General features: G+C 35.9%; 1 protein-coding gene across 7 annotated transcripts in view; it reads right to left on the minus strand.

Annotated features, from left to right (window-relative positions):
- Nucleotides 1-12,378, minus strand: part of BRWD3 (bromodomain and WD repeat domain containing 3) — a 214,615-nt gene that overhangs the window by 87,194 nt on the left and 115,043 nt on the right. For all 7 annotated transcript variants that reach the window (XM_032329766.1, XM_032329764.1, XM_032329765.1 and 4 more), the window contains 3 exons: nucleotides 10,517-10,651; nucleotides 9,379-9,507; nucleotides 8,243-8,468 (listed from right to left, as the gene is read on the minus strand). In XM_032329766.1, the coding sequence (XP_032185657.1) occupies nucleotides 8,243-8,468; nucleotides 9,379-9,507; nucleotides 10,517-10,651 (490 nt within the window). The remainder of the gene's footprint in view (nucleotides 1-8,242; nucleotides 8,469-9,378; nucleotides 9,508-10,516; nucleotides 10,652-12,378) is intronic.

Raw genomic sequence — 12,378 nt, forward strand, 5'->3', positions numbered from 1 at the left:
GGGGACCAAAAAACAATTATCAAGCAAATGCATGTGAAAAGTAAGCTGTAGTAGCAATATTTACATCAGAAAATACAGATTTTGAAACAAAGACTGTAACAAGAGACAAAGAAGGACTCTATATAATAACAAAGGGGACAATCAACTACAAAGAATGATTGTAAATATTTACACATCCAACATGAGAGCACTAAATACATAAAACAGTTAATAACAAACATAAAGGAAGCAATCAATAATAATACAGCAATAGTAGGGAACTTTAATATACTACTTACATCTAAACATAATTAAAAAACAAACAATGACACAGTGCACTGGGTGGATTTAACAGATATATTTAGAACATCCCATCTTAAAACAGCAGAATACACCTTCCTTTCAGATGCACACAGAACATTCTCCAGAAGAGATCAAATATTAGGCCAGAAAGAGAGTCTCATCAAGTTCAAAGAGATTTAAGTCATACCATGCATATTTTTAATGACAAAGCTATGAAAGTAGAAGTTTAACACAAGAAAAAATCTGGAAGACCACAAATACATAGAGGTTAAATAACATGCTACTAAACAATGAATGGATTAACCATGAAATGAATGAAGAAATACAAAAGTACATGGAAATAATGAAAATGAAAACACAATGGTCCAAAAGCTTTGGGATGTAGGAAAAATGGTTCTAAATGGGAACTTTATACCTATACAGGACTTACTCAAGAAGCAAGAAAAACATCAAAAAAACAACTTACCCTTATATCTAAAGGAGTTACAAAAAATACTAAACTACCTAAAACCAGCAGAAGGTAGGAACTAACAAAAAGTAGAGCAGAAATAAATGACATAGAAACTAAAGAAACAGTAGAACAGATCAAAGAAACCAGGAGCTGTTTCTCTGAAAGATAAACAAATTTATAAACCTCTAGCCAGACTCATCAAAAAACAACCAAAAAAGACACAAATAAATAAAATAAGCATGGTGGTGAGTATTATGGAAGTAACGTATTTCATGGAGCACTGGGTGTGGTGCATAAACAGTGAACTTTGAAACACTGAAAACAAACAAACAAACAAATAAATAAATAAATAAAATTGCTAAGGAAAGAGGAAAAATAGCAACCACACCACATAAGTACAATTAGAATATTATGAAAAACTATTCGCCAATAACAACGTAGAAGAAATGGATAACTTCCAAGAAAACTACAAACTATGAAAGCAGAAGCTGGAAGAAATAGAAAATGTGAATAGACTGTCAGCGAGAAGGTTGAATCAGTAATCAAAAAACACCCAAAGAACAAAAGTCCAGGACGAGAAGGCTTCACAGGCGACTTCTACCAAATATTTAAAGAAGAGTTAATACCTATTCCTCTCAAAGTATTCCATAAAATAAAAGAGTAAGAAAAATTTCCAGAATTATTCTATGAGTCCAGAAATATCCTGATAACCAAAAACATGCAAAAATCCTCAACAAAATACTAACAAACAGAATCCAGCAATCAAGTAGGATCTCCTTCTTGGCTGCAGTGGTGGTTCAGTATTCACAAATCAATCAATGTGATACGTCACATTAATAAATGAAAGGATGACCTGGGGAATTCTACCAAACTTTCAAAGAAGAAATAACACCTATTCTCCAGAAGCTCTTTCAAAAAACTGATGCAGAAGGAAAACTTCCAGACTCTTTTTATGAAGCCAGCATTACCCTGATCCCCAAACCAGGCAAAGACACCAACACAAAGAATTTCAGACCAATATCACTGGTGAATAAGCATGCTAAGATTCTCAACAAGATCCTAGCAAATAGGATCTAACTGCACATTAAAAAGATTATCCACCATGACCAGGTGGGATTCATCCCTGGGTTACAAGAATGGTTCAACATTCACAAATCAATCAATGTGATAGAACAAGTCAATAAGAGAAGAGAGAAGAACCACATGGTCCTCTCAATTGATGCAGAAAAAGCATTTGACAAAATCCAGCATCCGTTCCTGATCAAAACGCTTCAAAGTATAGGGATAGAGGGAACATTCCTGAACTTCATCAAATCTATCTATGAAAGAACAACAGCAAATATCATCCTCAATGGGAAAAAGCTCACAGCCTTCCCATTGAGATCAGGAACACGACAAGGATGCCCACTTTCAACACTCTTGTTCAACTGAGTATTAGATGTCCTAGCAACATCAATCAGACAACAAAGAGAAATAAAAGGTATCCAAATTGGCAATGAAGAAGTCAAACTCTCTCTCTTTGCAGATGACATGACACTTTATATGGACAACCCAAAAGACTGCACCCCCAAATTACTAGAACTCACACAGCAATTCAGTAACATGGCAGGATACAAAGTCAACGTACAGATATCAGTGGCTTTCTTATATACTAACAATGAAAATACAGAAAGGGAAATTAGAGAATCGATGCCATTTACTATAGCACCAAGAACCTGGGAATAAACCTAATCAAAGAGGTAAAGGATCTGTACTCGAGGAACTACAGAACACTCATGAAAGAAATTGAAGAAGACACAAAAAGATGGAAGACCATTCCATGCTCTTGGATCGGAAGAATAAACATTGTTAAAATGTCTATACTGCCTAGAGCAATCTATACTTTTAATGCCATTCTGATCAAAATTCCACTGGTATTTTTCAAAGAGCTGGAGCAAATAATCCTGAAATTTGTATGGAATCAGGAGAGACCCCCAATTGCTAAAAAAATGCTGAAAAACAAAAATAAAACTGGCGGCATCATGTTACCTGATTTCAAGCTTTACTACAAAGCTGTGATCACCAAGACAGCATGGTACTGGCATAAAAACAGACACATAGACCAGTGGAACAGAGTAGAGAGTCCAGATATGAGCCCTAAATTCTATGGTCAAATAGTCTTCGACAAAGCAGGAAAAAATATACAGTGGAAAAAAGACAGTCTCTTCAATAAATGGTGCTGGGAAAATTGGACAGGTATATGTAGAAGAATGAAACTCGACCATTCTCTTACACTGTACACAAAGATAAACTCAAAATGGATAAAAGACCTCAACATGAGACAGGAATCCATCAGAATCCTAGAGGAGAACATAGGCAGTAATCTCTTCGATATCAGCCACAGCAACTTCTTTCAAGATATGTCTCCAAAGGCAAAGGAAACAAAAGCGAAAATGAACTTTTGGGACTTCATCAAGATCAAAAGCTTCTGCACAACAAAGGAAGCTGTCAACAAAACAAAAAGGCAACCCACGGAATGGGAGATGATACTTGCAAATGACAGCACTGACAAAAGGTTGATATCCAGGATCTATAAAGAACTCCTCAAACTCAACACACACAAAACAGACAATCATATCAAAAAATGGGCAGAAGATATGAACAGACACTTCTCCAATGAAGACATACAAATGGGTATCAGACACATGAAAAAATGTTCATCATCACTAGCCATCAGGGAGATTCAAATTAAAACCTCATTGAGATACCATCTCACACAAGTTAGAATGGCCAAAATTAGCAAGACAGGAAACAACGTGTGTTGGAGAAGATGTGGAGAAAGGGGAACCCTCTTACACTGTTGGTGGGAATTCAAGTTGGTGTAGCCACTTTGGAAAACAGTGTGGAGATTCCTTAAGAAATTAAAAATAGAGCTTCCCTATGACCTTGCAATTGCACTACTGGGTATTTACCCCAAAGATACAGATGTACTGAAAAGAAGGGCCATCTGTACCCCATTGTTTATAGCAGCAATGACCACGGTTGCCAAACTGTGGAAAGAACCAAGATGCCCTTCAACGGACGAATGGATAAGGAAGATATGGTCCATGTACACTATGGAGTATTATGCTTGTATCAGAATGGATGAATACCCAACTTTTGTAGTAACATGGCCGGGACTGGAAGAGATCATGCTGAGTGAAATAAGTCAAGCAGAGAGAGTCAATTATCATATAGTTTCACTTATTTGTGGAGCATAACGAATAACATGGAGGACATGGGGAGATGAAGAGGAGAAGGGAGTTGAGAGAAATTGGAAGGGGAGATGAACCATGAGAGACTATAGAGTCTGAAAAACAATCTGAGGGTTTTGAATGGGCAGGGGTGGGTGGTTGTGGGATCCAGGTGGTGGTTATTATGGAGGGCACGTATTGCATGGAGCACTGGGTGTGGTTCAAAAACAATGAATTCTATTACCCTGAAAAGAAAAATAAAATAAAATAAAATAAATAATAAATGAAAGGATGAGAACCATATGATCCTTTCAATAGATGGAGAGAATACATTTGATATAGTATAACAGACATTCATGATAAAAACTCTCAACAAAGTAGGGATAGAGGGGACATGCCTGAACATCATGAAGGCTGTATACAAAAACAACAACAACAACAACAAAACACAAAACAAAAAACCAGCTAATATAATCATCGATGGGGAAAAACTGAGAGCTTTCCCCTTAGAGTAAGGAACTAGAAAATTGTATCTGCTCTCACCACTTTTATTCAAGATGGTACTGGAATCCTAGCCATAGCTATTAGATCATACACAAAAAATATACGGCATGCAAATTGGTAAGGAAGAAGTTAACTGTTCACTATCTGCAGAAAACCCACTATATAGAAAACCCTAAAAACTCTGCCAATAAGCTACTGGCACTGACATATGAATTCAGGAGTCATGGGATAGAAAATGTGCAGAAATCTACTACATTTCTACATACTTATAATGAAGCAGCAGAAAGAGAATTTAGGAAAAAATCACAATGAAAATGATACCAAAAATAATGTTACCTAGGAGTAAATCTATAACAAAAGAGGTGAAAGACCTATCCTCTGAAAACTATAAAACACTGATGACAGTAATTGAAGATGACACCAAGAATTGGAAAGACATCCATGCTTATGGATTAGAAGAACAAATATTTAAGAATGTCTATACTGGGGAGCCTGGGTGGCTCAGTCCATTAAATGGCTAACTCTTGATTTCAGTTCAGGTCATGATCTCAGGGTCCGAGGATTGAACCCTGAGCTAGGCTCCATGTCAGCAGGAAGTATGCTTGGGAATTCTTTCTCCTTCTGCCCTTCTCGCCTCTCTCTCTCTCTCATAAGTAAACACATCTTTTAAAAAAATTTAAAAGGACCTAAATGCGAATTCTGAAACCATAAAAATCCTAGAAGAGAGTATAGGCAATGATTTCTCTGATATCAGACATAGTAACATTTTTGTAGATAGGTCTCCTGTGGCAAGGGAAATAAAAGCCAAAATAAATTATTGGTACTGCATCAAAATAGAAAAGTTCTGCACAGCAAAGGAAACAATCAACAAAACTAAACGTTATCCTACTGAATGGGAGAAAATATTAGCCAAGGACATATCCAATAAACAGTATCTAAAATACATAAGGAACTTAGCTAAATCAACACTCAAAACCAAATAATCCAATTAAAATATAGGCAGATTTTGTAGCAACATGGATGGGACTGGAAGAGATTATGCTGAGTGAAATAAGTCAAGCAGGGAGAGTCAATTACCATATGATTTCCCTTATTTGTGGAGCATAACAAATAGCATGGAGGACATGGGGAGTTAGAGAGGAGAAGGGAGCTGGGGGAATTTGGAAGGGGAGGTGAACCATGAGAGACCATGGACTCTGAAAAACAATCTGAGGGTTTTGAAGGGGCGGGGGGTGGGAGGGTGGTGGTGGGTTTAGAGAGGACACAGATTGCATGGAGCACTGGGTGTGGTGCAAAAATAATGAATACTGTTATGCTGAAAATAAAAAATAAATTTAAAATATATATATATATAGGCAGAAGAAATAAACAGACATTTCTCCAAAGAAGACATCTGAACTTCCAGTCAGAGTGACAAAAATTAATGAGGTAGGAAACAATAAATGTTGGAGAGGATGTGGAGACAGGGGAACCCTCTTACACTGTTGGTGGGAATGTAAGTTGGTACAGGCACTTTGAAAAACAGTACAGAAGTTAATCAAAAAGTTAAAAATAGAGCTACCCTATGACCCAGCAATTGCACTACTGGATATTTACCCCAAAAATATAGATGTGGTGAAAAGAAGGGGCACATGCACCCTAATGTTCATAGCAGCAATGTCCACAATAGTCAAACTGTGGAAGGAGCCGAGATGATCTTCAACAGGTGAAAAGATAAAGAAGATGTGGTCCATATACAATGGAATATTATTCAGCCATCAGAAAGGATGAATACCCACCATTTACATCAATATGAATGGAACTGGAGGGGATTATGTTAAGTGAAATAAGCAGAGAAAGACAATTATCATATAGTTTTACTCATATGTGGAACATAAGGAAGAGCATGGAGGATATTAGGGGAAGTAAAGGAAAACTGAAAGGGGGGACATCAAATAGGGAGACAAACCATGAGAGACTATGGACTCTAGGAAATAATCTGAGGGCTTTAGAGGGGAGGGGGTGGGAGGATGGGTTAGCCCCATGATGGTTACTAAGGAGGGCATGTGTTATAATGAGCACTGGGTGTTATACACAAATAATAAACCATGGAACACTATATCAAAAACTAATGATGTACTGTATGGTGTCTAACATAACATAATAAAAAAATAAGACGTCCAAATGGCCAACAGACACATGAAAAGATGCTCAACCTCACAATCAAGGAAGTGCAAATCCAAACTATAATGAGATACCACCACACACTCTTCAGAATGGCTAAAATCAAAAACACAAGAAACATCAAGTGTTGGCAAGGATGTGGAGGAAAACGATCCCTTTTGTGCCTTTGGTGGGAATTCAAACTGGTGTAGTTACTGTGGAAACAGTAACGAGGTTCCTCAAAAAGTTAAAAATAGTGGGGCACCTGGGTGGCATAGTCAGATAAGTGTCTGACTCTTGATTTTAGCTCAGGTCATCATCTCAGGATCATGAAATGGAGTCCAGTGTTGGGCTCTGCACTCAGCGGGGAGTCTGTCTGAGACTTTCTCTCTTTCTGCCCCTCCCCGCGCTTGTGCTCTCTTTCTCTCTCTCTCTCAAATAAATAAATCTTTTTTAAAAAGTTTAAAATAGAAGTACCCTAAGATCCAGTAACCACACCACTGGGTATTCACCCAAAAAACACAAAAGGCCAATTTGAAATGATGCATGTATGTTTATAGCAGCATTATTTATAATAGCCAATATACAGAAGCAGCCCAAGTGTCCACCAAGAGGTGAAAGGATAAAGATATAGTATACATACACACACATACACACATACACACACAAATGCACAATGGAATATTACTCAGCCATAAAAAAAAAAGAATGAAATCTTGCCATTTGCAATGACAGGGATAGAGCTAGAGAATGTAATGTTAATTGAAATAAGTCAGTCAGAGAAAGACAAATACTGTATTACTTCATTCATATGTGGAATTTCAGAAACAAAAAAAAAATGAGCAAAGGAAAATAAAAGAGAGAGAACGAGTCAAGCCAGGAAATAGTCTCTTAACTATAATGAAAAAGCTGATTGTTAGTAGAGGGGAGTTGGGTGGGGTGTGGGTAAAACAGGTGACAGGGATTAAGGTGTGCACTTGTGGTGATGAGCACAGGGCGATACAAGGAATTGCTGAATAACTATATAGTATATAGTATGCTGATACAAATGTAACAATGTATGTTAACCATACTGGAATTAAAATTTGAAAAAGAAGAGTTGCTTTGACAGGGACTAGCATAGTTCAGTGTCTTATTCTAGTATCCTTACATCATGCATCATGCTCATCACTGCTTCCTTTACATCCTTCAGAAGTGACTGTTATTTAAACACTAAATAATTCTTTGCATTTCATACAAGAGAATGGGTAAATGGCCATATCCTAGTTTATGGTTTTTGAAATTTCTTTATCTTTGGTCTATTAACTACGGACTGTCAAATTAAAATACCAATAATATGAGCAGTGGAATTTCACCAATGAGAAAAGCCTGACACATTAAAGTTTGTAAATTTAATGTTCAGGGTTCTAAGGAAGTAGGTCAATACATTTTCTGCTTGAGCACATGCCTATTGTCTTAATCCATTTTTCTGTGTTTAAGTGACATAAAAAATGTAAAACTACTCTGGTAAGTACTATAAAACTGCAAATTAATACATTAGGTAAAATATATTATAACTTACTACAGAGTTTAGCAAGGGACACATAGAGAGAACAGCAGCAAGTGTAACATTTGGTAAAATGTTTTACATTTAATTTTGGAAATAACATACCATTAGCCACATATCCCAGCTGTGGTATAAGTTGTTCATCTTTACAATTTTCCCGTCCTGGTACTAGTCTTTGGAATTTTGTAGGATGAGGATTGCCATCAACATCCACCAAGAATGGGGGAGGCATGAGGTGAGGAGCTTGTTGGGTTTGTTCATCCAGTACATAGTTGTTGGCATCACGGATAAGGGGTCGATAATCCGTGTGGAAGAACATCTGATCTGGAATCTTTATGACAGATTTTAAGTATTTAACATGCATAGGGAATTAACTTTTATTCCTAGAGAGAATGCATTTTTCAAATCAGACACTTTTTTATATCTTCTTATAGCCCTCTATTGCTTTGTGTTCCCTCCAGGTAGTAATGAATCACCTAAATGTTAATCTTATCTCTTCTCCACAAAAATCCTATAATCGGTATTACTTTCTGGCCCTATATGTATTTCTCCAATTAGCACATGAAGGAGAGCAATAACACAGTGGATAAAGTTAGGTATTTTCGCTTAAGTTGCAAACATCATACAAACTATTACAGCTATTTTTATTGCTTATATATACCCAAGTAAGGATAGATGGGAGTATAATATAAATGGCAAAGCAGGTAAGTACAAAATACATAAAAAATACTCAAAGATGTTGTAAGTATTGAGCTAAAAATTATTCTGAGTTCTCTTCCAACTTTAAGAATCTATAATCTATTTCAAATTCATAGCTAATAAAATATAAAGAACCAATTAAGTTAGCTTCCAAAGTATTTTAACAAGATGACTAATAAAGTGGCCAAGCAAGAAAATTAACATTTGGTTACCAGCTGTTTATTTCTAACTTGTGATGAGTTATAAGATGCAACCTGGTAAAGTTGTTCTCCATTACACCTGAAGGGCAGTACAGGGAATATGTTCTAAGCCAAAGGATTTCCTAATGAATTTTTATATCTACATCACCCTATATCTTAATAGTGATTAAAACTGCCAAGCCTATGTTCTGGCAGTGATGAAAACTTTTATCAAGAAAGGTGACTCTGTTATTTTGTGTCTATTGACACACAATGACCCTTATTAAATGGAAGACTTGAAATAAAATTTATGAATGATACAATCCAAAATTAGAGTCTGTAACAAAAATTAAATAGACTAACCTTTTCATAGTATTTACTGCATCCAAAACCAAAAAGCAGCAAGTGACCATGAGAGTCTGTGCAGGCAAAATGGTTTCCGTCTGGTGAAAATTTACAATCAAACACTGCACCATGGCCTTGGCCTTCAATCTGAAATTTAGAGGAGTCACTCTAAGTCATCTTTAAGAGGTAATTTTCAAATAATAAGTAGGCAATAGATTCAGCTTCCTAATATCTTGGAATCTGTGATGCATCAGCATTCCAATGTACTCTCTGGCTTCTGTAGCCAGAACCCTACTGAAACAGTAAAGCTCTGAAAGAAGTTAAAAAGAAGATATGCAATAAATGGTAAATGCAATAGATGGTATCAAACATTACTAGCATGGTCATATCTCAAGAAGTACTAAATGAATGACTGAGAATAAGAAAAGACCTAAACACAACCAAAATGACAAAAGTGCTATTTAAGCAAAGTCAAGATAATATCTTCACACCTTAAATTTTAATGCAACTAAGTCTTTAAAAAATCTTCTTAAAATTAAAGCACACAAATCAATTTTACTAAAAAAAAGACAAGGTATTATTAACACTCTAGAACTATACAAAGCCTAGAAGAGAGGGAACATGAAATATGGAGGATATGAGTATTCCCATTACCATAGGAGGATGTTCTACTGGGAGAAGAGATAGCTCACCAGATTTTTCCATGGTTTGAATGAAATGTATCTTAAGAGTATCTATACCTTCAATTCCATGTTTGCCAAACAACTTCCTGATTACTAACTAAAGCCATACGGGGTTTACCAGAAGCAGATACAATATAGTCACTATTAGGATTTACACATTGTGATTATTGTTTAAGCATTACACTTTCTGTGATTTTGGTTACTGTTAGCTCCAAAAGCTTTTAAACTTGAGTTTCTAGAATTAAGAGCTGGGGACAAGAATTTAGAAAATACTAATGCCATGACAACAGAGTCATTCTGAAATGTGTAACTCTTGATTGGCCTTACTCTCAGGTCTTGAGACATTCTCTAAGTTATTGTATGGAGTTAAACAAAGATGACAGAGGTTCCTTGGCACTAAGTATACTGTAATTACCAAGTTGTCATATAAGAGATATCTGCCTTAATATGAATTAAATATAGATTTTTCTTACCATGTTAAAATAATTCCGAATTTTGGTCCCTCGGTCAAGGTCCCAAATAAAAATGTTCCCATCATGACCCGCTGAAAGTATGATCCTTTGATCAAATGGATGTGCTTCTAAAACAAATACTTCATCATCATGTCCCTGTGATAAAAATCAATATTAAAAATGAAAAGCGACACCAAGTATTTGGTTTATTTGGCCAAAAGTTCATGGGAGTGTGCTATTAATCCCACTCAGATGAATTTATGTACATAACAGCATTTACTACACGGTCACTACAAGAAATAGTTCAATTAGAGTTCCTTCTATGTTTAGGTGCTGATTTCAAGAAGTATTTAATACAGAATACCCAAAAAGGGGTTTAAAGTACAGTCCAAAACAATTACAGCTCATTAACCAGGCCCCTGAAATCGAATTTTGTATTTCTATGACTCTGCTATTTAAAAGACCCACAGAAAATGGGACAAACAGAATCTTTCATTAACATCCAACTCTGCCACAGAGATGACACACAAACTTTTACTATTCTTTATCAAATTATTTGAATAAATCAAATTTATTCAAATTATACCTTGGAAGACTCCATGGTACATTCAAACAAAAAAGTATAGTGGCTCTGCTCTTTTATCTACTTTATAGTTGAAGGTTTCATTTAACATGCTTTCTGAAAAATGGGTTCGCTGCTAAAAAATGTTTAAAAACCAATGGGTGGTTGGGTTATGGACATTGGGGAGGGTATGTGCTATGGTGAGTGCTGTAAAGTGTGTAAACAGACCTGTACCCTTGGGGCAAGTAATACATTATATGTTAATTTAAAAAAGGGGAAAAAAAGTGAACAACAACAATACTCTCTATATATGTTTCCTTTACTAATGAATATCAGTAGATAGAGACCTTAGATCAGGAGTCTGCAACTGTAGCTGGCAATCCAAATCTAGGTCCCAGACATTTTTGTACACACAGTCCATGAGCGAAGAATGGTTTTTACATTAAAAGGCTTTGAAAAACAAAGAATATACAACAGAGACCATACATGGCCTGCAAAGCCTAAAATACTTACTATCTAGCCTTGAAGTAGTTTGCCAACAGTTGAATTTAGATCATTGATAAGAATACATGATTATACATGATTAACGATAGGCAAAACATGCACGACATAGTGAAGTGGCATTTCACTTAGGAACACATGAGCATATTACACAATAGGAGCTTTTAGAAATCATCATATAGGGCGCCTGGATGGCTTAGTGGGTTAAAGCCTCTGTCTTCAGCTCGGGTCATGATCTCAGGGTCCTGGGGTCGAATCCCGCATCGGGCTCTCTGCTTGGTGGGGAGCCTGCTTCCCCCCCACCCCGCCTGCCTCTCTACCTACTTGTGATCTCTGTCTGTCAAATAAATAAATAAAATCTTTAAAAAAAAATCATCATATCTTATGACCCTAAAAAGTGCATTTTATCCCAAATCATTATAAAACATGTAATAATAGAGCACCTTACCGTATCACCTTTATATAGAAAAAATATAACTTATTAAAACCTAACTGCAGACTGGCTCAAAATGTGTAGGTAAAATCCCATTGCAATAAATACTTTTACAACTGATAATCTACTAAAACTTTTTTTCCCAGGGACCACTAAAAAATCACTTCATTATATGCTAAATAATCAATCTGATATAACAAATAGTTTCTCAGGTTTCTAACAAGTACACAGTAAATTACTTTGTTAAACTCAAATGATAATGATACAACTATTTCACTGTACATTAGAAAATAAAAGTTTTTAAATAGGGGATTTAATTTGCTGGTCCTGTCATAGAATAGGACATAATCACTGGAGCATAGAGAACAAAACCTAACCAAATTCAAT

Source organism: Mustela erminea, chromosome X (genome assembly GCF_009829155.1).
Source record: "Mustela erminea isolate mMusErm1 chromosome X, mMusErm1.Pri, whole genome shotgun sequence".
In the NCBI taxonomy this organism is placed as follows: domain Eukaryota; kingdom Metazoa; phylum Chordata; class Mammalia; order Carnivora; family Mustelidae; genus Mustela; species Mustela erminea.